The sequence below is a fragment of the Oncorhynchus clarkii genome, chromosome 29 (genome assembly GCF_045791955.1).
Source record: "Oncorhynchus clarkii lewisi isolate Uvic-CL-2024 chromosome 29, UVic_Ocla_1.0, whole genome shotgun sequence".
NCBI classification, from domain to species: domain Eukaryota; kingdom Metazoa; phylum Chordata; class Actinopteri; order Salmoniformes; family Salmonidae; genus Oncorhynchus; species Oncorhynchus clarkii.
The window spans coordinates 31,098,341-31,125,105 of record NC_092175.1 but is presented as its reverse complement, the minus strand read 5'-3'; the positions used below and the strand labels follow the sequence as shown (position 1 = coordinate 31,125,105).

General features: G+C 39.9%; 3 protein-coding genes and 1 long non-coding RNA gene across 12 annotated transcripts; 3 read left to right on the top strand and 1 right to left on the bottom strand.

Moving 5' to 3' along the window:
* Positions 1-1,333: 1,333 nt before the first annotated feature.
* LOC139388033 (WD repeat-containing protein 73-like) lies at positions 1,334-4,967 on the top strand. 2 transcript variants are annotated; one of them, XM_071134528.1, is made up of 3 exons: positions 1,334-1,568; positions 2,043-2,411; positions 2,564-4,967. In XM_071134528.1, exons 1-3 carry the CDS (start codon positions 1,475-1,477, stop codon positions 2,707-2,709), a joined length of 609 nt encoding a protein of 202 aa, XP_070990629.1. In that variant the 5' UTR covers positions 1,334-1,474; the 3' UTR covers positions 2,710-4,967. The 2 variants fall into 2 exon arrangements, 1 of the variants encoding a protein (XP_070990629.1); XR_011629243.1 differs by lacking the exon at positions 1,334-1,568 and adding an exon at positions 1,713-1,892 and having other exon boundaries at positions 2,564-2,971.
* A 53-nt stretch (positions 4,968-5,020) lies between these two features.
* On the bottom strand, positions 5,021-7,720 carry LOC139388031 (sialidase-3-like). 3 transcript variants are annotated; one of them, XM_071134525.1, is made up of 3 exons: positions 7,673-7,720; positions 7,053-7,304; positions 5,021-6,913 (listed from the first exon to the last, which is right to left on the bottom strand). In XM_071134525.1, the coding sequence occupies exons 1-3, from the start codon at positions 7,694-7,696 to the stop codon at positions 5,918-5,920; spliced, it is 1,272 nt and encodes a 423-aa protein (XP_070990626.1). In that variant the 5' UTR covers positions 7,697-7,720; the 3' UTR covers positions 5,021-5,917. The 3 variants fall into 3 exon arrangements, with proteins under 3 accessions (XP_070990626.1, XP_070990627.1, XP_070990628.1); XM_071134526.1 differs by having other exon boundaries at positions 7,053-7,301; positions 7,522-7,716; XM_071134527.1 differs by having other exon boundaries at positions 7,522-7,704.
* Positions 7,721-7,980: 260 nt separating this feature from the next.
* LOC139388030 (X-ray radiation resistance associated 1) lies at positions 7,981-15,198 on the top strand. 2 transcript variants are annotated; one of them, XM_071134523.1, is made up of 17 exons: positions 7,981-8,275; positions 8,434-8,612; positions 8,766-8,837; positions 8,982-9,054; positions 9,162-9,259; positions 9,466-9,614; positions 10,010-10,111; positions 11,890-12,068; positions 12,156-12,208; positions 12,328-12,450; positions 12,531-12,624; positions 13,166-13,284; positions 13,495-13,794; positions 13,908-14,073; positions 14,189-14,304; positions 14,455-14,560; positions 14,666-15,198. In XM_071134523.1, the coding sequence occupies exons 1-17, from the start codon at positions 8,182-8,184 to the stop codon at positions 14,818-14,820; spliced, it is 2,178 nt and encodes a 725-aa protein (XP_070990624.1). In that variant the 5' UTR covers positions 7,981-8,181; the 3' UTR covers positions 14,821-15,198. The 2 variants fall into 2 exon arrangements, with proteins under 2 accessions (XP_070990624.1, XP_070990625.1); XM_071134524.1 differs by lacking the exon at positions 13,495-13,794 and having other exon boundaries at positions 7,999-8,275.
* Positions 15,199-15,333: 135 nt separating this feature from the next.
* On the top strand, positions 15,334-18,574 carry LOC139388309 (uncharacterized). 5 transcript variants are annotated; one of them, XR_011629265.1, is made up of 7 exons: positions 15,334-15,484; positions 16,657-16,781; positions 16,896-17,151; positions 17,253-17,325; positions 18,065-18,162; positions 18,277-18,377; positions 18,499-18,574. It is a non-coding gene; the product is annotated as an uncharacterized lncRNA (long non-coding RNA). The 5 variants fall into 5 exon arrangements; XR_011629264.1 differs by lacking the exon at positions 17,253-17,325 and having other exon boundaries at positions 18,068-18,162; XR_011629266.1 differs by lacking the exon at positions 17,253-17,325.
* Positions 18,575-26,765: the final 8,191 nt, after the last annotated feature.

The window sequence follows — 26,765 nt, the reverse complement described above, 5'->3', positions numbered from 1 at the left end:
GGCGCCGTTCATTGCCTTAAACACATTCCAGGAACAAGGTAGATGGATCATAGTAGCCATTGCTTATGTAACTTCCTTTTGCTGTCATTAATATTCATCTTCTTACAGTTTTTCTCAATCGCGTACAAGTAATTTTGGGATATGTGTTGAAACGCATCTATAGCAGAACAGCAATGGCCAAATGCTCAAATATACACAACTTCTGTTCATTTTCTTTTTTTTGTACCTCACTTGCATATCTTAAACCACTTTTTGCAAAACTTGAAATACAAAATGTCATTAGTAAATACAAAACACACTTAAGTGTTTTGTTTACATAATATTAACACATTGTTTTAATCAGATGAGAAATGTCTGCAATTGTGTTCACTGTTTACAGCAATCAGTAAATACTACTGCACTACATTTCTAATCATCCCATCAGGTTCATACCATGTACAATATAGGGAAAGACCCAGGCAATAGGAACTCTCTTCTAGGAAGAGTCTTGGTGGTTCCAAATTTCTTCCACTTAAGAATGATGGAGGCCACTGTGTTCTTGGGGACCTTCAATACTGCAGAGTTTTTTGGGTACCTTTCCCCAGGTCTGTGCCATGACACAATCCTGTCTTGGAGCTCTACGGACAATTCCTTCGACCTCATGGCTTGGTTTTTGCTCTGACATTTACTGTCAACTGTGGGACCTTATATAGACAGGTGTGTGCCTTTCCAAATCATGTCCAATCAATTGAATTTACCACAGGTGGACTCCAAGTTGTAGAATGATGATCAATGGAAAAAAGGATGCACCTGAGTCTCAGCAAAGGGTCTGAATATTTATGTAAATAATATAAATTTGCAAAAATTTCTAGACCTGTTTTTGCTTTGTCATTATGGTGTATTGTGTATAGATTGATAAGTATTTTTTTTTTAATTAATCAATTTTAGAATAAGGCTGTAATGTAACAAAATGAGGATAAAGGGACTGTATGTATTGAATACATGGAATTGGTATGTGATGAATAAGTCCTGCACACAATGTGCTTATTTTCTTTTCTTTTTTTTATCAGGATTAATATTGGATTTGATGTGAATGGAATTGTTTCCTGAAATATGCATGAAAGGACAGTAATTACCCAGAATTCTGCACCTTTGGATAGTTGTACTTCCAATTTTGATCATCATGATTTAGTGACTGCAAAGAATGTACTGGGATTTTTAAAAGACAGATTCACTTTTTGTTTTGTCTGCATGGACCCAAGAGATAAGTATGGTTGCATTAGTCTTTTTGCAGGCAGTCATTTTTTTAAATGAATGTATTTGCTATTATGACAGTATAATATAGTTTCGATGACTATTTATATTTTAGGAAGGCAACTACATTTTGAAAACACATTTACTGTTTTGCAACAGAGTTCTGTGTCTTGTGGACTCTGTTTTTAAAATCGACAACATTGTTCCAAAAAATGCTTGTACGCATTTGAAAAAACTGTAAATGGCTTACTTTCAAACTCTTGTTTCTTGTGTCGTTACCAATGATGGCTTCAGCTCCAAGCTCCTGGTGTGGGACTTAGGAGGAGGTGATTGTGGTGAGTAAACCTACTGTCTCCTCGTCATATTTTCAGTGTATTACAGTGTAATCGACTCTCCACTTTATACTGTAGCTACATCCACTAGGCATGGATGATTTACAACCTGATTAGGTCACAGTACACATTGGTCTTGCCCACATTGAAAGCACATTTCTGTTGCGTGATTTGTCTTCAAATGATAGATGTCATAAAGAGTACTGGAGACATACAACTAAAGAGGGCATCGTCAGATAAAGGTGTCAAGGCAGCCTCCGGATGAACTGGAAACCCCAGCATTCTCCATGGCTCTCAGATCAGCGATATTCAACTGACTGAGCTGATGTCAGGGAAACCACTTTACTCTGTAGATAATAACCTGTTTTATATACACTGTAGCCTTTTTGGACTGTGTCGATTTATAATTTCCTTTACAATATGATATTGGGTGTAGAAACACATCTATAGCAGTTATTTTGTTTTCTTCTATCACAGAAACAGACAGTCCAGATGCACTGAGCTCCCTGCAGTTTGTGAGTGGCACTGTATTTCTCGCTTGTGCCTGCAATGGTGACCTGTATGTGGGGGACACACGGAAGCCTTCAGCTCTTCAGCAAACCCCAGCTGGAGGGAGAGAGGGAGCCCAATGGTGTATGGGTGTTAAGCCAGACCTGTTCTCATCAGACCCATCCTCCTGTAGTGTAGCACGGCTCTCCTCCTCCTGCCAAGTGTTTGTGTCTGATCTTAGGGACCTAAGAGCCCCCGTGAGTAAAGCCCAGCTTGATGTCCAGAGGAAAACTATCGATAATGACTTCCTGAAGGTGACTTGGGCGCCAGCTTTAGACAACTGCCTTGCAGTTTCAGGTAAGCACCATGTCACTCTTTCATTTTTGTTGGATTAATGACATTAATGAATGTCTTGTGGACAGAGCAAAGCTGTCCTTGCTTTTTTAGAACGGCTGTCATAATAAAGCAACTTTTCCTCAATTACCAATTTAATTTATCTCCTCTTCTAGGTTTTGATGGAATGGTGCAAATCTACAACACTGCCTCTTGGAGACCGGAGTTGGTGGAATTCCAGCCTATTTTTGTCCACCGTGGTCACATGATGTCTGAGGATCAGTTTGACACTTCATCAGCTGTGGTCACAACTCATGTTTAGCATCCAAGTCGACCCAAGACTGTCCTCTCTGCTGCTGTAGACGGGTCTGTGCGTGTATGGGACTGGGTCGACAAAGCCACTGCCAGCTGTTGACATTCAAACAAACTTACAGTTCAATGTTAATCATTACGCAGCTTTGGACCTTGCCTGAAGTCTAAATATTTTTTTCATTATGTAAATATGTAAGGAAAAAACATCCTCTGTAAAGCACAATTTATTGGGATGGGATAAGATGATGTAAAAATACACTGTTATGAGTAGTTATTCAATGCTATGAGTAGTTATTCCATGCTATGAGTAGTTGTTCCATGCTATGAGTAGATGTTCCATACTAGGAGTAGTTGTTCCATGCTATGAGTAGTTATTGCATACTAGGAGTAGTTATTACATACTATGAGTAGTTGTTCCATGCTATGAGTAGTTATTACATACTAGGAGTAGTTATTACATACTATGAGTAGTTGTTCCATGCTATGAGTAGTTATTACATACTATGAGTAGTTATTCTTAAACTGTACACAGCGTTGCATTATGGAAGAGGTATTCTGAGTTTATATTATTATACAATACATTCGAAAAGTATTCAGACCCCTTGACTTTATCCACATTTTGTTACGTTACAGCCTTATTCTAAAATTGATTAAATATGTTTTCCCCTCATCAATCTACACACAATATCCCGTAATGACAAAGCGAAAACAGGTTTTTATACATTTTTGCAAATGTATAAAAAATAAAAACAGAAATACCTTATTTACATAAGTATTAAGACCCTTTGCTATGAGACTCAAAATTGAGCTCAGGTGCATCCTGTTTCCATTAATCACCCTTGCGATGTTTCTACAACTTGATTGGAGTCCACCTGTGGTAAATTCAATTGATTGGACATGATTTGGAAAGGCACACACCTGTCTATATAACGTCCCACAGCTGAAAGTGCATGTCAGAGCAGAAACCAAGCCATGAGGTCAAAGGAATTGTCCATAGAGCTCGCAGACAGGATTGTGTCAAAGCACAGATCTGGGGAAGGGTACCAAAACATTTCTGCAGCTTTGGAGGCCCCCAAGAACACAGTTGCCTCCATCATTCTTAAATGGAAGAAGTTTGGAACCATCAAGACTCTTCCTAGAGCTGGCTGACGGTCCAAACTGAGCAATCGGGGGAGAAGTGCCTTGGTCAGGGATTTGACCAAGAACCTGACAGTTCCTCTGTGGAGATGGGAGAACCTTCCAGGACAACCATCTCTGCAGTGCTCCACCAATCAGGCCTTTATGGTAGAGTGGCCAGACAGAAGCCACTCCTCAGTAAAAGGCACATGACAGCCTGCTTGGAGTTTGCCAAAAGGCACCTAAAGACTCTCAGACCATGAAAAACAGATTCTCAACAAGATTATCTGGTCTGATGACACCAAGATTGAACTCTTTTGGAGGAAACCTTGTATAGTGAAGCATGGTGGTGGCAGCATCATGCTGTGGGGATGTTTTTCAGCGGCAGGGTCTGGGAGACTAGTCAGAATCGAGGGAAAGATGAACGGAGCAAAGTACAGAGAGATCCTTGTTGAAAACCTGCTCCAGAGCGCTCAGGACCTCAGACTGGGGCAAAGGTTCACCTTCCGACAGGAAACAACCCTAAGCACACAGCCAAGACAATGCAGGAGTGGCTTCGGGACAAGTCTCTGAATGTCCTTGAGTGGCCCAGCCAGAGCCTGGACTTGAACCCAATCGAACGTCTCTGGAGACCTGAAAATAGCTGCGCAACGACGCTCCCCATCTAAACTGACAGCGCATAAGAGGATCTACAGAGAGGAATGGGAAAATTCCCCAAATACAGGTGTGCTAAGCTTCTAGCGTCATACCCAAGAAGACTTGAGGCTGTAATCGCTGCCAAAGGTACTTCAACAAAGTACTGAGTAAAGGGTCTGAATACTTATGTAAATATGATAGTAAAATATTTTTATTTATTTATAAATTTGCAAAAAATGATAACCTCTTTTTGCTTTGTAATTATGAGGTATTGTGTGTATATTAATGATGTGAAAAAAAGCCATTTAATCAATTTTAGAATAAGGTTGTAACGTAACAAAATGTGGAAAAAGTCAAAGGGTCTGAATACTTTCCGAATGCACTGTATTTTATAAGAAAGCAAGATTGTTCACTTTTGTTACATAATTGATAATAACATGTTAATAAGTAAACTGATTTCTTCATCTACCTGCTAAATAAGTTCAACCCTGGCCTGGAGATAAAGGTGGAAGGCAGTTGCACCACATTGTTTGCTCACAACACTTTGTAAATCAAAAAGCTAAACATAGTTTATCAGATTTGTTACATTTATTTTCAAAAGATAGTTCTGCATGCCATTCACAGAAATGATTAACAATATGTTTTCTGCATAGCCAAGGATACAGGCAGGGACAGGATTGTGCAGATAGTTGAGACAGGACTAATATTGTAGCATTACTTAGAGACAGGGAAAAATAATCTAATTTGGCACATTGGAGTTCTCAGCAAATGAAGCTGATCTGTCCTTTAGCAGACACTTTTCAGAGTGGCTCACTGTCATTACAGAGGGTCTGAACAACAGCATAAATTACATCAATAACATTCACAAATGACATAGTCATAACATTTATAATGCTATGGGGAATGTTTGAACTGTCCAGACAGGGATACAATGTGCATAAAGACAGGGTTGGATAGTGTGGCATTGGGAAGCCCATGCAGTTTGAACAGATGAGTCACAGTAGATAACAAACAACTTCATGATCGAGGGATGTCTGTTCATTCAACAGGGAGCAGAGTTGTGGCTGAGCAGGTTGTTCTCTTCACAGTGTGCTTGACAAGCATGAGGAACTGAATCCTTTGAATCAATGTAGAGGTGAAAGGAGTTACATTGCAGAACTAAGTAACAAACGTATGCTGTTTAAATAGACTGTCGTCCCATGACAGCATGCATTGCAGTTGATAGTCCGACTTCATAAAATGATCACATCTACAGATTATATCACATTTAACTATGATTGCATTTCAATGACATTTTAGTGTAAGTTGCCTTTTCTACACAAAACGACTTTGATATAAATGATCATATTCTTTTCAGATTGCTTATTTTTCTATACTAATAAAGTATAGGGATGATAATGCATCTACTGACCACTGAATCTGATTGGAGTTAGAGTGTATTTCTGAAATACAACCCTAACGAAAACCTAGAAGGTCTTTTCTTTCTCATCAATGGTCTGCATGACATCACTGAGTGGAAAAGACACAAAAGCAATCTGTTCAATCTCACTCTTCTCCCCACATTCCATCAGGCAAGCAAAGTGCTCAGTGTCCTCACTGTAGGCCAGGTCTGAGTAACCACTGGGTCCACTGTGGACGATCCAGGGCCGGTCCCAACCTGACGTGTGCAGTGGGGAACGGTTCAAATACACTCCCAAGTCTTTCCTCGCCCTCTTATTGGTCGGGTGGGTGAAGAGAAGCCAGGTTTGCGTGTCTGAGGCCCGTGGTGATGATGTGGTACCACCCATGCCCTCTTCACCTTGCTCAGGGGCAGGGAAGCCAATCACACTACCTTGGCAACCACCATGGCCTGGCTCCACTAACCTCGGAGCCAAGCGAGGCTTGTCATAGTAAACCCCACTGCTCTCACTCAGAGCCTCCACTCTATGTCCTCCATGGCGGGCGTTGCAATACAGGTGACTCCTGCCCTCGTGGTCTATGATCTCTGCCATCTCACACTCACAGGACTTTCTTTGAAGCATCCTGCCCATTTGCCATGTCTGACCGAAGTCGTCACTGTATATTGAGAGAGCATGAGGCTGTACCGTGAAGGGGAAGGGGAAGGAGAAGCATTTGAAGTGGATATAATAGGCATAGGTAGGTATGATCAATCTTCCACTCTCCATTTGAATGCCATGGCCTGGTCCCACAGCAAATGTAGCCCACCTTCTGACCGTTTTGCCAATCACACTCTCTGTCAAGTCCTTTGTCGGGCTCCAGCTCTGGCCCTCATCATTACTGGTGATGTAGCACAGGTGGGTCTTATTCTTGCCTGTCCTGATCTGATGGTGCTCTGAAGTGTTCCCTAAAATGCAGATGAAAAACAGGAATAGAGTCTTGGTATTCTTCTCATACACCGGGCAGGGGTTCATGGTGCGGTGGTCTGGTAAACATGCTGACAACAGCTCCTGGGATTCTGACCACTGGGGAACAATGGAAAATAATTTAAACAAAAATTAACAAGTAGAAACTGTAAGCTGTATGAAACAACTCAATTAAAGATGAACACCTTCAACTGTGTATTATGACTGTGATGTGTTTAGATTTGGAGGGGACATTTACCTGAGTGGATCCATTTTGTTGAGTTCCTCGCCTCATAACAATACTTTTTGCATCACTGTCACTGAGGGAAGAGCGCTTTTCTGCAAAGGCAAGGAATGTCTGACTCTCTTTTAGGTAAATGAGAGCTGGAATTCTGTATCTTGTCCCAGTTTGCTCCTGTTTGAACAGAGTTGTTTTTGCAGGTTGCATTTCGATTCCTGGTAAATAACTCCTTGATGATGTGTTCCCCATAGCTGAAATTGCTGGTTCCTGCTAACAGAGGGATTACTTCAAACACACATGACATATCACCTGAGCCACTAAATTCACTATATTTATTCCCTTGACATGAAAGTAAGGCGTATAGGTTGAATCGGATAAACGCTTCGCACGACTGCTAGCTTACATTCAAGTAAATCATCAAGCCATTTTACATGCAAAAAGATGGTCTACTACGTCGACGTCGTTATAAGCCAGAACACATACTTACAGGAGCAGGCTTCTTAGCCTACAAATCACACCGTTGAGTCGTGAGACCCAGTTAAAACGAGCATAGCGTTAGCTACCTCTAAAACTATTTATTATTATTATTTTTCCTTTCGCTATTAAATGTGGAAGCGTGTCGTGAAATAACAGCGTACGTAGCTCGTCTGGGGTGTATTCATTACGTCCTGCAACGGAAACCGTTTACCGTTGAAGAACCAAACGGGGGCAAACAGAGCATATGGAACAACACCGCTACCAACATGAATTTGTCCAATTGAAACTCTCGTTTTTGTTGCAAATTTGCACATTTCCATTTGGAGTAAACGTGTCTGTTGCTAAACGTTTTACAACATAATTGCTGTAATGAATACACCCATGTTGTGTGAAAGTCAGTGGCGGCAAAAGAGACCAAAACATTCTATACTGCCAACAGCTGGAGGGAATGTAGTCCCGACTTGTTGACGTGTTGCTAGGATACCGGAGTCTTGACTGATTGGATGTTTATCCATGTACGCACATCATGAAAATTGTGGGTTTTTTTTTATGTCTGGCTGGTAAATTAACAGTTATGGTAAAATAGGTCAATTTGGGCTGTAAATTGTGTAAATAATCTGGATAGCTCTCAACAAAAAGGTACTTGCGGTAGATGTAACAGTGGACGTTAATGGCTGCAGCCGGACTCTACAAATTAGATGTGGGAGACAGTTACCCCGCCAATTGTTTTCCCATCCGACCATTGTTTCATCAACGAAAAAACGGTATGAATTCACCACTCTCTAACAGCAATAGTATTCACTGTTCACTGTAGTTTTATCACTTCACTGATAGGCCTATCGAATGGCATTTGATTAATCTACCCAAGACTGTCTGGAATAAAATAATTCAGCATGGTGCTTGTTTTCTGTTGATTCGTTAGGGGCTGGTCACTGGCTGGTTGCTCACAGAAATGCAGTGGAACATAAATACAAAAATACACGAACTAAGAAATCAGAGGGAAACAGTTTTGCCTCAAACTCAATTGTGTCTGAGTGCACACGGGTTGAAGAGTGTGCGACATCAGATATTCCTGGCTACACATTGGATGCTCCTCTCCTGGTAAGCAAAGAACACATTTGGTTTTACAACTCTTTTTCAGAAAATCGCAAATCCATGCAGTAAACAATGAACAATGTATCTATGAAATAATATATTTAATCTCATTAGTTAATAAAAATAACTATTTTGAGATTGTTTTATATTGCCTTGTAGTTGTCATTGCATTGTGTGGACAAGCCATCTGACCTGTGCTCTGTTGACATCAGTGAGCAGAGATTGAATTTGGTAAGATTTGCTCTTTGAGCGATTCATTTAATTTAGTGTTGGATGAATTCAAACAGTCTTAACTCCAATGGGAGATAGTTTATAGGTAGACACATAGCTTCATAAAGTTCAGTAATGTTTGAAGTTTTTTTCTTTCTTCAACAGATCAATACAGAAGATTTCCTGGATTTTGAGAATGTTGCTTATGTCAACGCATCTGACAACAGTCTTACCATAGGTATATCATGTAATTATGTGCTTTTTCTTCATTATTTAACATCTTATACATAAATGTTCATTTAAACAGAATAGAAAAGTAACAACAAAAATGATTTTCTGTTTCAGAGCCTTTTGGTAAATTCCCCTCCCTGAGGGAACTTGAGCTATCCTTGAATGGCCTCTGCAATGTGACACTCAATGCGGAAGACTTCCCTCACCTGGAGGTAAAATGACACTATGGTTCTACAATACCCTGTACTCTCATAATTAACATGTTGGCAAAGCTATATTGGAAAGGCAGATACATTTATTGTTTAAGCCAGATGTTTTTAGATGTTCTAATTGAATCCCTACACTGACTTGGATTGAGAAGGAATTACCTTAATCTGTCCCAACTAAATTATGTTTAACTGTATTTCATGTGGCACAGGTGTTGGATTTGTCTTACAACAATCTGTCTGGTGATGACATCATGTCCGTTGGTCTACTTCCCTGTCTGAAAGTCCTTCATCTCACCGGGAATCAACTTCAGTTTCTTCCTCCCAACCTGGCAGCCCCTCCCCATGGCCCCTCACAACGGTAAGTTTATGTTACTGGAATCAAATTGTTTTTATTGTAAATAGTCAACTTTTTACTGTAGTGCAGTTTTCTGGTTTAGTTCACCCAGTCATTGATGAAATATTCCTACTCAACAGGGTTTAACGACAGGAATGAAATGAGTGGCTTCCTGGTGTGCAAGTGTTCAGAAACGTGGCTCTTGTTAATTGTTATCTGCTTACAGTTTATGGTGTAGTACCCTATATTCCGTTAGGTGGCAGTATAGAATTACAAAGAAGAGAGATTTACATTCTGTCTCGTTATACAAGTTTGCACTGAATACCTGCAAACAGTGATGGACAATACACACTTAAAGTAATTTTATGAAAACTATAAGTATGTGGAATAATAAGCTAATATTTACTCCTACTGAATAGCGCAAAGGATAATGGCATGCGATTTCAAACTCTTGAAGTGCTGATGCTAGATGACAATAAGCTGTCCTCTGGTGTCTTCAGCAGCCTTGCCAACCTGAAAAGGTCAGTCATTGTTTATAAAGTTAGTACTTTTACTGTCCACAGTATGGTAAATTAAGAAAATACTCCAATACATTACAGTGCATAATACACACCTACCTGTATACCGACTGTACAGTGCCTTGCGAAAGTATTCGGCCCCCTTGAACTTTGCGACCTTTTGCCACATTTCAGGCTTCAAACATAAAGATATAAAACTGTATTTTTTTGTGAAGAATCAACAACAAGTGGGACACAATCATGAAGTGGAACGACATTTATTGGATATTTCAAACTTTTTTAACAAATCAAAAACTGAAAAATTGGGCGTGCAAAATTATTCAGCCCCTTTACTTTCAGTGCAGCAAACTCTCTCCAGAAGTTCAGTGAGGATCTCTGAATTATCCAATGTTGACCTAAATGACTAATGATGATAAATACAATCCACCTGTGTGTAATCAAGTCTCCGTATAAATGCACCTGCACTGTGATAGTCTCAGAGGTCCGTTAAAAGCGCAGAGAGCATCAAGAAGAACAAGGAACACACCAGGCAGGTCCGAGATACTGTTGTGAAGAAGTTTAAAGCCGGATTTGGATACAAAAAGATTTCCCAAGCTTTAAACATCCCAAGGAGCACTGTGCAAGCGATAATATTGAAATGGAAGGAGTATCAGACCACTGCAAATCTACCAAGACCTGGCCGTCCCTCTAAACTTTCAGCTCATACAAGGAGAAGACTGATCAGAGATGCAGCCAAGAGGCCCATGATCACTCTGGATGAACTGCAGAGATCTACAGCTGAGGTGGGAGACTCTGTCCATAGGACAACAATCAGTCGTATATTGCACAAATCTGGCCTTTATGGAAGAGTGGCAAGAAGAAAGCCATTTCTTAAAGATATCCATAAAAAGTGTCGTTTAAAGTTTGCCACAAGCCACCTGGAAGACACACCAAACATGTGGAAGAAAGTGCTCTGGTCAGATGAAACCAAAATTGAACTTTTTGGCAACAATGCAAAACGTTATGTTTGGCGTAAAAGCAACACAGCTGAACACACCATCCCCACTGTCAAACATGGTGGTGGCAGCATCATGGTTTGGGCCTGCTTTTCTTCAGCAGGGACAGTGAAGATGGTTAAAATTGATGGGAAGATGGATGGAGCCAAATACAGGACCATTCTGGAAGAAAACCTGATGGAGTCTGCAAAAGACCTGAGACTGGGACAGAGATTTGTCTTCCAACAAGACAATGATCCAAAACATAAAGCAAAATCTACAATGGAATGGTTCAAAAATAAACATATCCAGGTGTTAGAATGGCCAAGTCAAAGTCCAGACCTGAATCCAATTGAGAATCTGTGGAAAGAACTGAAAACTGCTGTTCACAAATGCTCTCCATCCAACCTCACTGAGCTCGAGCTGTTTTGCAAGGAGGAATGGGAAAAATGTTCAGTCTCTCGATGTGCAAAACTGATAGAGACATACCCCAAGCGACTTACAGCTGTAATCGCAGCAAAAGGTGGCGCTACAAAGTATTAACTTAAGGGGGCTGAATAATTTTGCACGCCCAATTTTTCAGTTTTTGATTTGTTAAAAAAGTTTGAAATATCCAATAAATGTCGTTCCACTTCATGATTGTGTCCCACTTGTTGTTGATTCTTCACAAAAAAATACAGTTTTATATCTTTATGTTTGAAGCCTGAAATGTGGCAAAAGGTCGCAAAGTTCAAGGGGGCCGAATACTTTCGCAAGGCACTGTATATATCTGTAAACTTCCATAGCAATATGGCATGTCCATTTTAGGCTACAGCATTTAAACCTGCAAGGGAATCGTATCTCAGAGGTACCAGAGGTGTTGCCGAGGAACCTGCAACAGAAGGGATATCTGCAACACCAGCAGGTGTTTCACAAACAAAATGGTGACCTACAGGACCTCAGGAATCACCGTGTCTTTGAGGGGCTGGAGACTGAATACATGAATGGTTGGTATGCTATATTTTTAAAATAACGTAGCTGGCTTGTACACTTCTTCGGACAATATTCATGTGTTTACTATTTCTTAAATCTAGCCGTCTCCGGTGTTCCGGAAAACCAGCATGAACATATCAAGAACAGTTCAGAGGTACAAAGTTGTTATGGTGATTTGTATCACTTCTTTGTGCTTTTATAACTCCTTCATACTCTATAACACTAACACTTGCAACTTATTGCTCTTTTTTCTGCATGTTCTTTCTATTATAGGATGAGTGTGGTCAATCCAAAAACGATTCCCCCATTCGCATATCCCTTGACACTGAGGAATTTTCTGGAGCATACGGTTTGCCACTACCAGAGCTTTGTTTCCTCAATCTGGCTGACAATAAGGTCTGTATATTGTCTGAATATATTTGGGAAGACTATACTGTGAGTAAGTGGAGTCACTTGTGTCTCATTATTGCCTCCAGATTGTTGAGGAAGAAGCACTGTTGTCTGTGGCCCTGTTTCCTATGCTCAGTGAGATTGTTATTCACTCCAACCCACTGACCACACAGAGAAGTGGTATGTTGACTCTCTATATTTATTTGAAGCCTTTATTAGATATGAATTTGAGCTTTTGTTAAATAATCTATTTAAGTATGAACACAGACATTTTATTAAAGTTCCAATGCAGCCATTTGAATCTCAATATCAAATCATTTAATATGGTAAACAAATAACCAAAAATAGCTTCTTAGCAAAGAGCAATTTCTCAAGCAACATTTTTGCTAGGACTGTCTGGGAGTGGTCTGAGTGAGTAGGGGAAAAATTAAAACTAGCTGTTGGCAGAGAGGTTTGGAACTCTCTTTCTTATTGGCTAATTTACCGCCTGGTGATGTCACCAGGAAAGCCAATACTCCATCCCACCAAAACAGGCTGCAATTTCAGGCGGTCTTTTCAAACAGCTGTTACACCAAAACGGCATTTATCAGAATTTTTATAATTTCACAGTATTGTTCCTAACTCATAGAGTGGAAATATATATAAAACACAGGAAATCAAGTGTTTGATTGCACTGGGCCTTTAACTTTTTATTCTTGTCATTTATTGTATTTCCATCCAGGTGACCCACCACTTCTGACATACTTTCTCCAGGAAAGGTTGGGTATTAGAATTAGGCGCAAAAAGACATCAGAAGTTGTGAAGCCCCCTTTGATATTATGTATTGACTCAAAACGAAAGGTTTGAATGCAATATTCTTAATCCATATTTTGGCATAGCACATGCTCATTTAACTAGGAAGTAAGATATAACTGCACATTTTTGACTGCACTGTCTTACTTTTCATTTCAATATGTTTCAAACTCAATGCATCTTACATCATTCGGGTCTAACAGAGACTTTTGATTTTGAAACTAATTGAGGAACATTCACATTTAGATTTTTCTTCAGGTAAAAAACAAAATCCCAAAGGTAACAAAGGTGCCTTTATTGATTCTCCTTGAAGAACCTTCTAGTCCTGCCTTACTTGATCCTGGCTCTCTGGAGGAGAAGCATGTTGAAGATCACTGTACGAATCCTCTCTCAGTAGAGAGAAAGTCAACAGAAAAGTCTGGCTGCTCCTCACACGCAATGGATGAGGGAAATAAACAGGAATCCATGGGAACTGCTCATAGAGTCGAGGCCATAGAGGATGCAATAGAATCATCAGATGATACCTTCCAACATGGAGAGTCATTCTTTGTGACGCAGGTAATTTGAAGGGTCTCTTTCATGATATTCAAGAGGACAGTTATTTGCTTTGGTTGAACATGCCAATGTACAGTATGGTGACATGAGTATAATAGTTAACTTGTTATTCTCAGGTGACAGATTTACATGATGAATCTGAATACCATCTGCTATCTGACGAGACAGAAGAAGTCAAAGAGATTGAGGAGAAAAATGAGTCAAATGCAATTCCAGGAAAATTCAGAGGCTTTGAATTGCTATTGGATGCCAAACCAGATCCAGACATGGTGGAGCCTGTTGGTGAGGAGGACCCTTTTATGAATCATTTAAGTCAAATTTTCCTACGAGTCAACGGGATTGTGGGCAATTTCAATGCTGCACTCCCTTAAGTAATGTAATCTTATGTGTTCTACAGGACTACAACACACTGTGAGAATGTTGGAACAAAAACTCAAGAATCTCCTAGTTTACAGAGATTCCAAACCTAACCTTGATTGCCTGCAGAAGCCATATGAAGAGAAGGAGAAAAGGGTGAGCTATGTGAATAACATTCAAAGCACATGCCTACTAGTGAAAATGTCACATGATCTTATCTGTCACGTGTTATCTGCTTCAACCTGTTGAGTTGTGTGTCAGTCATCCATATTTAATAATAAAACAACAACAACCTTTAATTCTCAGATTGGAAATCTACCATCTCTGAGACCAAGAAAGCAGAGAGGAGAAAGAGTTGAAGAGATGCTCATACAAATAAACGAGAGGAAAACAATCAGCAAAATCCCTCTAAGTACTAAACCTCTTTTTATTGTCATCAATAACATGGGAAGTGAATATCTATCTATTTATTATATGTAATATTATTTGTTAAGTATGTAATCCTGTTCTTTCATAGCTAACGTTTTAGAAGGCAAGGGCGTCTTCAAGGATGAGTATGAAGAGGCTTTGACTTTGCTGAGGGATATGAAGAAAAGGTACAAGATGGTTCACATGAAGGCAGTGGAGCAAGCAACACATATTGAGTATGAGAGGACCACCAACCACAAGTAGAGATTCACAAACTCTGTTACTTTCATGAAACATGAACATTAAACAATCAACCAAACACTCTTCTTCCAATTTAGGTGAAGAGAATGATCAGCTACAAATTATTTCTGGGCTGAAGGGAAAACGTTCTTATTGAGTTTATTTAGCCCATCTATGACAACTGTTAATGTATAACATAATGTATATGTATAACATTATCATCATGCATTTGTTTGTCTTTCATTATTAAATAGCTCTGTTTCAACTTTATTCAACCTTGACAAGAAGGTGACAGTGGATCTTGCAAAGGGAGGCACTGTCACCCAGGCTCATGGCAGTTTTGTATTTCAGTGGGGTATCAATAAAATCTGTTTTAATAAATTAGTTGGTAAAACAATCTAACAAGGTGCCAATGTGATATGGGGTGACCTGTCATCACTTCAACTTTGTGTGTCGTTATGATTCTGTACAAATACTATGCAACAGACCCTGAACGCTTGATACTCTTGAACATATCCCGCGCAAACACTCATGACAGGAAGTAAATAAAGGACCGTAAGTGACGTCGGTGTGTTCCCGCCTGAAACGGAGGCAAAAGAGCTATCGAATAGATAGCAACATACATTGGACAATGGATGACCTTTCTTTGGATAACATTGATGAATTTGTCAACGACCAGTATAAAATCGTAAGTCACTTAGCTAACTAATCTATCTCGACCGATCCAACTAGCTGTTCGGGTCAGCTACCTGACTGCTCAGGCTAGATTGCTATCACTTGCCCACCTTGCTATTGTCGAATGATGCAGTGTAGTTTTATGACTGCATCAGGTCCCGAAATTGTGTGACTACACAGTCGGTTGGGGGAAACTTCGAGCAGTATTCCTTCCTAGAAGATAGGAATATAACATACCAGATCGAGCTTGCAAGTCTCAGGGTAAACTACATAAATTGGGTCGGAACTAGAAGCACAAGCATTTCGCTACACTCGCATTAAAATCTGCTAACCTTGTGTATGTGACCAATACAATTTGATTTGTATGGATCCCACAGATCTCTGTTGACAACATACTTTTTTTTTTTAACTGTGTGTGTGCTAACAGGTGACATACAAATGGCTGAGTCTCACTCTTGGGGTCCATGTCAACTTAGCCAAGCAATGTGTATCCAGATCCAACCTCCTAAACTGCCTTTTACAACCGAGTCCATCATGATGCGTACATTTCAGAATGCTATATCATTACCTGGACCGCAAGAGGAACGAAAGCTCAGCTCTGCTCCATGCTACCTACCTTGTGTCTGTGTAACGGATGTGAAACGGCTAGCTTAGTTAGCCTGGGCGCTAAATAGCGTTTCAATCAGTGACGTCACTTTCTCTGAGACCTTGAAGTAGTAGTTCCCCTTGCTCTGCAAGGGCCGCGCTTTTGTGGAGCGATGGGTAACGATGCTTCGAGGGTGACTGTTGATGTGTGCAGAAGGTCCCTGGTTCGCGCCCGGGTATGGGCGAAGGGGACGGTTTAAACTTGTACTGTTACATCTGGCAAGTTTGTCAAGAATGATACCACGGTAAGAGAACAAGCCAAAATGCCCAATTTCATTCACCATGCCCCTACACAACTCGACATTAAACAGTAGGCCCATTTGGAAACAACATTGGACATAGGATTCTTGCTTTGTTTTTGGTATGTCTGAGTTTGTACTTAGGTTATTTTTCAATGCTTTTTTCCCCTTAAGTGTCACAAGGTGTCATTAGTGCAAGAGGATCAGTTGGAGGGTAAATGACCAGTTCACCTGCCTCCTTTCCTAACTCCATCTAGATGAATATGAAGTGTTGTGAATGTATAAATGTCATGTGTTGTAGATGTGAAGTCGAAGCAGAGCCTGACCGTCAGCGTACAGTGTTCAGAAGACAGTGCTGGAAGACAGTGGTCCCCTGTACAGTGCGGATTATGATGCTGTGAAAGAGAACCTAAGGAACTGCAGCAGGTATATCCATCTTCACACTTCTTACTTGACTCAGTCAAAATAATAGATTAAGAAATGACTGTTAAATATAAAGTTTGGTGAGTTATTTATCAGAACATACCTATCTATTTGCAGGTACAGTGCAATTCGCTGTGCTGATGCAGTATCCATGTCCTCGACAGAGGTGCAGCAGGCTCATGAGATGACACAGGCCCCACCGCTAGAGACGTCGCACACCAAATCTGGCATCAATGGTCATTCTAGTCTGGCCTCTAAACCCACCTCCAAGCAGTCCAAAGGCGTTATGGGAATGTTTGCAAACAAGAATGTCTCCAAGAATCAAGAGTCAAGCAAAGAGTGAACATTGGAGCAGAGAGAGGATGCACCTGTGGTGCGTGTTTCTGTGCTCTGCAAAAGCCATGTGATGTTCATTTCATCCAGTACAACCCATAATGCTATACCTTGTGATGTCACATTTATTTGATATTGTAGGTTGAGCCCTCCAAAACTAAACCAGCTCCAAAGACACATCCTATGAGTAACTTCTTTGGGAATAAAGCAACCAGTGAGTTTTTCAACATTCACATATCATATATGGGGATATCGTTCTATAATTTCACATGTAAATACTGCACTATTGTCCTTTACATCTCTTAAGATAAATCCTGTATGTCCGCCACATCTGGCTTACATCTGACAAATCCATCAAGGAAGAGGTAGAAGCAGCCCATATGTCCTCTTCAGTGGATGAGAAGCCCTCAAGCCCAGTCTGTAAAGCAGAGACTCCTGTCAAGGAGGAACTACCAAAAGGTGCTGTGGTTGAGAAAGATATTAGGTGTGTATTATTAACTCTTGTAGGAGTCCTTGTATGAATATACAACTTGTGTCATAATTAAAAAATACCATGGGCACTGCAGTGATTAGAAGAGGAAGTATTTGTTTGACACAGGGCTTGTATAGTATATTAGAACCAGTGATGAATCTTAAGGATTTTGGTCACCATCCAGGCGGGCTAGTAGACAGTTTTTTTTTGTGTTTTTTTTACTAGCCTGGGTCTTATTCGTATTCAAAGTCTGTGCCGAGCGATACTTGTAAAAAATAATAATCAAATAACAATAATTCCCTGGCCACCGGGCTAGTTGGCACATGTTCTACTAGCCCAGTCTGAAAAGTGCTAGCGGGCTAGCTTAACTTCCATCCCTGCTCAGAACCAACATCTCGCAGAAACCTTGTCATCTTGGTGAACGGTGAGTGTTTTGAATGGCATTTCCAGAATATGCTTTAACAGAATATTTTCCTTTCAGTAGTAAGAGCAAGCGTCTTGACCATTCCGATAGTGAAGAGAAGAAGAACAAGCGTTGGAGGATAAAGAAGCCCCAGTCAGACAGTACTGATGATAAGGGTAAGATGAGCTGTAAAGGGAGGGCATGCTTATTGCTCAGGCTCCCCTCGACATTCACACTGGACTTCAGAGTTCAACTGTTTCATGGTTAATAACATAACTATTCTATGTTAGTTATTCCAGATTCTCCTCCGAGGTTGCAAGAACAGAGGGGCCCATCACCAAGCCTTCTGAATCAAAAAAAGAAAGAACCTTTTGCTATTTTTCATTCAGATGTAAGCGTTCACATTTTTTTATTTAAGTACTAAACTGTTGAAGTTGCAGGATGTTATTAGTTAGACATTTTTTTTAATTTTTTTTATCACCAATTTGTAATGATCGTTATCTACCTATCAGTCCATGCAGGAGCTTTCGGATTGTAAGAGGAGGAAGAGGAGACCTGTCTTGAAACCGCGCACCTTTTTGGATGACTTTTTCTTTGGATGACTTTTTCTTGTAAACATTTTGCTTAAGTATAACGCCTCTGACATACACATGACGCCTATTTCTTCTCCTTGAAGTGTGTGTCTGTTAAAGCTAAGATGAGAGATATATATATATCTATATATATATATATATCTCAATGTCTTAATGATGTCTCATCTCAAAACCATTTTAAACTGTCTACCTTCCAGTGACTGAGAAAGAGAGTGAATCCCACTCTGAGACGGAGGATGACTTTAAGGCAAGTAAACCATCCCAGATGAATCCAGACCCACCAAAACCATCAACTGGCAAGAAAGGGGAGGAGAAGAGAAGGAAGAATGTTGCAGCCTCTAATAAATCAACTAAGCAGGCTTCTATTATGGGATTCTTTCAAAATAAATGATCGACATACTCTCAATGTACTGAACACTGAGAAGATTAACATCCATTTTGAGGGACTTGAGGCCCAGGTGGAGAGAATCTAGACTGACGCACATTATCAAATGTCCCGGCAAAATTTGGAAGAATGCTGTAATTTTTTGAATATATTTCCACATTACTGTATATGATAAAGTGGCATAAATATATCCACAACACATTGTAAAGTACTGTCAGAGATAGTTGACCATTGCCATGTTATTGTAGCATTTGTTTTGTGGGTTTGAAATTGGTTACAATTCTGCAAGTATTGAAGGGGGGGGGGACCAGAACAGATTCTGAACAGCCGCAGTACGGCACGCTCTTACCTGCCTCCTCAACTGGTGCCTTTCCTTGGGTCTTGTGGAAAAAAATGTCTGTCTGAATGCTTTTTTTTTTTTTTTTTATGGTAAAAAATTAACTTGAATGTTTAATCTGCATTTTTATTAAAGATAGTGTTTTCATATATTTACTTGTGTTCGCTACAGTATATTAAAGCCAAGTTGAAACATTTTCAATATTCACAATATACATTCTGATCAATCACGGAAATGGTAGGTGTAGAAAATGGGTATTCCCAAACTGGGGTGCAATGCTTTTGGTCAAATAAAAATGTGAATCACATTTTTTTTTAAATATTTTTTTTCCCCTCAGATTTTTAAACAGTCGATTTATATTTTCCAGCGGGGCTATACATTTGGGTGAGGTTTTTTTCTCACCTGAGGAGCCTCGTTTCACTGCCAAAAATCAAATAAAACCATCTAGTATTCAGTGAAATAACACCATGTCAAATATAGGTAGCCATATCAAATAATTAACATCCAATCACATTAACCCTTAATCTCTCCTGGGAATTCCACTAACGGTCCATATGTAGCTGCTGCTCATGTTGGTATCTGTACTGATGATGCAAAATAAAATAAAAATATTTCACCTTTATTTAACCAGGCAGGCAAGTTGAGAACAAGTTCTCATTTACAATTGCGACCTGGCCAAGATAAAGCAAAGCAGTTCGACACATACAACGACATGGAGTAAAACAAACATACAGTCAATAATACAGTATAAACAAGTCTATATACGATGTGAGCAAATGAGGTGAGATACAGTGCCTTGCGAAAGTATTCGGCCCCCTTGAACTTTACGACCTTTTGCCACATTTCAGGCTTCAAACATAAAGATATAAAACTATATTTTTTTGTGAAGAATCAACAACAAGTGGGACACAATCATGAAGTGGAACGACATTTATTGGATATTTCAAACTTTTTTAACAAATCAAAAACTGAAAAATTGGGCGTGCAAAATTATTCAGCCCCCTTATGTTAATACTTTGTAGCGCCACCTTTTGCTGCGATTTACAGCTAGGTATGTCTCTATCAGTTTTGCACATCGAGAGACTGAATTTTTTTCCCATTCCTCCTTGCAAAACAGCTCGAGCTCAGTGAGGTTGGATGGAGAGCATTTGTGAACAGCAGTTTTCAGTTCTTTCCACAGATTCTCGATTGGATTCAGGTCTGGACTTTGACTTGGCCATTCTAACACCTGGATATGTTTATTTTTGAACCATTCCATTGTAGATTTTGCTTTATGTTTTGGATCATTGTCTTGTTGGAAGACAAATCTCCATCCCAGTCTCAGGTCTTTTGCAGACTCCATCAGGTTTTCTTCCAGAATGGTCCTGTATTTGGCTCCATCCATCTTCCCATCAATTTTAACCATCTTCCCTGTCCCTGCTGAAGAAAAGCAGGCCCAAACCATGATGCTGCCACCACCATGTTTGACAGTGGGGATGGTGTGTTCAGCTGTGTTGCTTTTACGCCAAACATAACGTTTTGCATTGTTGCCAAAAAGTTCAATTTTGGTTTCATCTGACCAGAGCACCTTCTTCCACATGTTTGGTGTGTCTCCCAGGTGGCTTGTGGCAAACTTTAAACAACACTTTTTATGGATATCTTTAAGAAATGGCTTTCTTCTTGCCACTCTTCCATAAAGGCCAGATTTGTGCAATATACGACTGATTGTTGTCCTATGGACAGAGTCTCCCACCTCAGCTGTAGATCTCTGCAGTTCATCCAGAGTGATCATGGGCCTCTTGGCTGCATCTCTGATCAGTCTTCTCCTTGTATGAGCTGAAAGTTTAGAGGGACGACCAGGTCTTGGTAGATTTGCAGTGGTCTGATACTCCTTCCATTTCAATATTATCGCTTGCACAGTGCTCCTTGGAATGTTTAAAGCTTGGGAAATCTTTTTGTATCAAAATCCGGCTTTAAACTTCTTCACAACAGTATCTCGGACCTGCCTGGTGTGTTCCTTGTTCTTCATGATGCTCTCTGCGCTTTTAACGGACCTCTGAGACTATCACAGTGCAGGTGCATTTATACGGAGACTTGATTACACACAGGTGGATTGTATTTATCATCATTAGTCATTTAGGTCAACATTGGATCATTCAGAGATCCTCACTGAACTTCTGGAGAGAGTTTGCTGCACTGAAAGTAAAGGGGCTGAATAATTTTGCACGCCCAATTGTTCAGTTTTTGATTTGTTAAAAAAGTTTGAAATATCCAATAAATGTCGTTCCACTTCATGATTGTGTCCCACTTGTTGTTGATTCTTCACAAAAAAATACAGTTTTATATCTTTATGTTTGAAGCCTGAAATGTGGCAAAAGGTCGCAAAGTTCAAGGGGGCCGAATACTTTCGCAAGGCACTGTAAGGGAGGTAAAGGCAAAAAAAGGCCATGGTGGCAAAGTAAATACAATATAGCAAGTAAAACACTGGAATGGTAGATTTGCGATGGAAGAATGTGCAAAGTAGAAATAGAAATAATGGGTTGTGACAAAAACTCACACTCATTCTTCTGTTTAATAAATGTAGTGTATAGTGTGTGTGTGTGGCAGGCTTACAATGATGGCAAAAAACAACATTTGAGAGTGTGCTGACCCTGGTGCTGAGAGGGGGTACGCAGCTGGAGGTTGAATGTTTGAAGGGGTATAGGACTATAAAGTTTGGGAACCACTGGTGTAGAAAACACAGCGGTGGCATTTTAGATGCATCGTATCTTTGAGTAATAGGTTTGCTTCCTATGGTTTTGACATGCATGATATCACTTTGGCACAATGAGGCACTCAGGTTATGTTTGATACACAATGGTCTGCCTTTGGCAGGGCTTAACTTTGGAAGCACACTTTGGAATCCACTGGTGTCTGATCCAGTGCCACAGCCGTGTTATTGCTTGCTGCACGGCTTGCAACGTCCCTTGATGCAGGATAGTACCCTGTCCCTTTGACAGGCTTATCAATTGAAACTGTCTCTCTGAATTTCACAGGACCAGATGAAATGACATTCATGTGATTTGGGAATGTATGTTTGGATTAATTTCATCAATCAACAGTTACCAAATCTGAACTGACCCCAATCTTACTTTAGGTGCTCTGGGTCAAGAGCATGAAAGTTGTCTTATTTTAGATGCCAACGTAAGACATTACACATTTGTAATATATCATATTAGTGAATAATAAAATAACACATTGCGTGTGCCATGCAGTAAGCAGAGTTGCTTTCATGAGTAAAAGGCAACTGTTGAGCAAACCCATGCAATGGAAAAACAGGCCACGGATGGTCTAAACTGAGGCAGGGTTCCCTCTCCATGACTTGGCTATGCAATGAGGGAACATGATGAACTGTTTCCAGGTTTCTTCAAAGGTACATTCGTGTGAGGGAGGGGCTGGGAGATTCATACACTATCACACACAGCAGGAAAGAACTCTTTACGAGAGGATGGGGCATGCAGGTATGTGGACTAATGAATCTTTGTTTTTTTGGTACATAAAACAAAACAGTCAAAATCCCTGCATCTAGACTGATAAAAGGGATACTCAAAGAAACACGGTGAAAGCTGTGAACAAAACAAATTAAACCAGGCAAATAAAAGTGAAAACACAATGACTTATTTGCAGATCTGAAGTTTCCGAAACCAACAACAGCACAGCATCAAATCTACAGATAGTTAGTTACCTACGGAGTCTAGAAGCCTATAGCATTATGTATTATTAAAAACGTGTATTATTCAAAACTGACAGGCTGATTAAATCCTCAATTCAAGGAAAGAAATTAAAACACAGCGTGTCAGCTGTGTGTTTGCTAAAGGAGGGACATTATTTCACAAATTTCAGAATTAGTTATACAATCAGCGTAGATTAAAGATCTCTACTGTGTAACATACAGTCAATTACAAAGTACTCTGACTCTGTAATTGTGGTTTAGTGTTGCCACACCACCTGAATGTGGTACTGAATGTGCACTCACTGCCCATCCCTTGATCACTGCCCATCCCTTGATCACTGCCCATCCCTTGATCACTGCCCATCCCTTGATCACTGCCCATCCCTTGATCACTGCCCATCCCTTGTTCTTTCCACATATTGGTTTCTCTGTCCATCCCTTGTTCTTTCCTTCTCCTTGATTGCATGGTCTTGCCCACCGTACGATTTAAATTATATTCCAGCTAGGCAGATGTGGAATGCACTTTAAAACCCAGGTGGAATAAATCAGTGGGCATTTAAAAAAATATATCAAGTGATTCCACATTACTATATTCAAACAGGCCTTGAGCACTGGATTTCTTCCCAGTCTCTGAATACATTAGATATGGTGTTGTCTGTGGTAAGCATGCGCAGCCCATGCACATTCCTTCTGCAGTCTTAATTCTCTGTCAATAATCACATAAAACAACTAACATACATTACATTCATATTCTAACAAGCAGAAATACATGTTGAAATCAGAAGATAATATGACATGGTAATTTACCTGCACATTTTACCTGCACATTTGAGTTAGAAGTGTTATCAAAAAACACTTGCCTGTAGAAAAACATCTATGATTGATTTCATGCATACAAATAATACATATGTTGAGTTGCGTTTAAATACTATCTGTCATCATCACATGAAATCCTATGATTTACCGAGTACATCTGGAGGTTGTTAGACGGTTCATTGCTCTCCTGTTTGTTTTTATGTATAAAATAATGTTTGCGGTTATATTTATGTTTATTTTAGGTTCCGCAGAAAACCATAAGTATGCAGTTATCTCAAGGTAAAGCATGCTGTAATAGATCTACATCTACAATGTGAAGACATACTACACTATACAAATACAGCACACATTTGACTACTGGCACAGCCACTGCTCAACCTCTTGATACAATTGACTAAATTGCAAAGGCACCTATTGCCAGTAATCCTTATTGAACAGATCTCTCTCTCTCTGATTCTAGATGTTAGAGAAACATGTGGTTGTGAATTGCGTTTGAGAAAAACAGTTTGAGAGAAAAAAAGTTTTTGTTCTTGTCTATTTTGAGTTCTTGTTCAGATTAATATCAACAAACAACTTTAAAGGCAAATAAACATTCACTTGTAATTTACTTTTATAATCCCTTTCTTTCTCTTCTTGAAAAACTCTTCAAAAGAAAATGATTAATTGAAAGCAGGTTTTTACACATGCTCTTAGGACTTGGTGATGTAATAGAACCTGGCTCTGCTCTCTGTCCAAAATAAAACATAGGCAGACATAGCTGGGAAAGGCAATGTGGAGTCTGAGGATCTTCAGGAATTTATATCCTCGGGTCAATTTCAGTGTATCTGGGTGCGCCAGTATCTCCACATCTGGCTTAATCGTTGCAATCAAGCCTGAGAGATGTTTAGATACAACTGTTGTTTTGGATCATAAATTGAGGCCTAACAGTAGGAGAATACTACTGTGTGGGGAGGCTGAAACAGTTCATTTGGCTCTGAGGCCAAGCAGCTGATTACCTCACCAACACTCCTCATTAATCAATGTGCCAAATGAGTTTATTCAAGATTGGCCCCATTCATCATAGTCTTTTTGATGCACAAGTATACTTAGAAACTGTAGTACACACTTAACATGAAATCATAGGGAGAGTGATTGAATGGTCCATAATTGTACATTTGTAGTCAATTTTTCTCTTGAACAATAATAATTTCAGCGACGAACAAAAATATTCCTGTGAAACGTGGTCTTGGTTTATCAATCATGCCTCCATCACAAGCATGTGTTTAAAAATGTGAACCTCTAACAGTGGGGTTCAGGAAAGAGGGTGTAATGACTGAAGTGTTAATGACATGAATCCCAGTATTGTCCATATTTTCTTGGCACTGCCCAGATCATCAGCTGAAATGATCAGGGCCAACTTAATTAAGGAAAGGGGTAGGGTGTAAAAAACAGTGCCCTTAATAGATTTCGGAAGTATTTTGATGAAGCAAAAACTCAGGGGTTCTCTTGAACACCTTAATCAGCTATGAAAGCAAACACATCTATCAGACTTAATTAACTTAACACAATTTGGCTCCCTTTGAATCAAAAGACTGCTTGATTGATTTTCAATGCTTCAGTTCCTCACAAACACTGTTTCTGTGAGGCACCATAATTATGGTGTAGCAGCCTAGGGACAGATATTTCTAATATTTATTTAGTTTGCTCACCTCACCTGCCTCCATCTACTGCAACTAACGGCTCGCTGTAGCCCGTTATCCACAGGAAATGGCTACATTTTGGCTACTCACACGTTGAGACACTTTTCAATAACACTACAGATGTAATTACAGTATTGTAGTAAATATTCTTACTCCGATTCTAACCCTTAATGTACTTAAAATGGTGAGGTTTCTTCAGTTCTGGGAAAATTCCCTGGTCTGACATATTCTCTAACAATGGGCAGCAGCAGGGTTGAGTAGACATGCTCCTACAGAGAGCTGACCCCACTACCTGATTTATACCCACTGACTGCCCCCAGCTGTTACTATTGCCTGAGCCAAGACTAAGCATGCATAGCTGAATTGGCCAAATGCTACTTAGAGGGAATTTGAAACGTTCCCCTCCAAAAAATTAACAGACCATATAAATGCTGAAAAGTTTCAAGATTTTCCACCAGCAATAAAATATAGAACCTTGAGGTATAAAAATGTCAATGTGACAAAAAAATTCAGTCCCACCACCCCTGTTCACTACCTGGCCTGCCACAATGAGGGATGTTGTACTTTGCGTTATTATCCGGGATCAAGTTACTTCCTCTAAATATAACACTGCATTCTACAAATACTTTCTCATTCATCAATTTGGAAGAGAAATAAGATGTGTTTTTTTATGGAGAAGTGGAAAGAGGCACATCTACCTCCTTTATGGAAGAGGACCACCTTGAACCTCTCAAAAGAAGATATTGCCAGGAACTGTCAAGTCCAACAGCCTGTAGAAATAAGTCACAGCTTCATTGTAAAACTATTAAGGTCTACAACTGAGGGGCTTCTGTTTCAAAATATTTTGTCAGGCCTTTAGTGAGAGATGGGCAGCAATGTCTGGCGCAATGTGTGAAGCCAACACAATGAGTCATTGTAGCTGTGAAGGGAGAGAGTGGACTGTTGGGGTTCACAGATGAGGGATATTAGTCACAAGTCTGTGCACCGTTCCCATATCGACAGGACTCGGTGTATGGCTCTTGTTTACTGCAATGAAAATGGCACAGGGACAAATGGGCTTATCTTACACCTGTTGACCTAAACAAGCCTTTTGACAAGCTGTTCACAGGGCAGCTCAACTCAAAGGCAAACATGGATTTCAGATGATGTGATCATAAGCCAGCTTCTCAATGTGTGTAGAGCAGTAATGACATGCTATCTCAATGTGTGTAGAACAGTAATGACATGCTATCTCAATGTGTGTAGAACAGTAATGACATGCTATCTCAATGTGTGTAG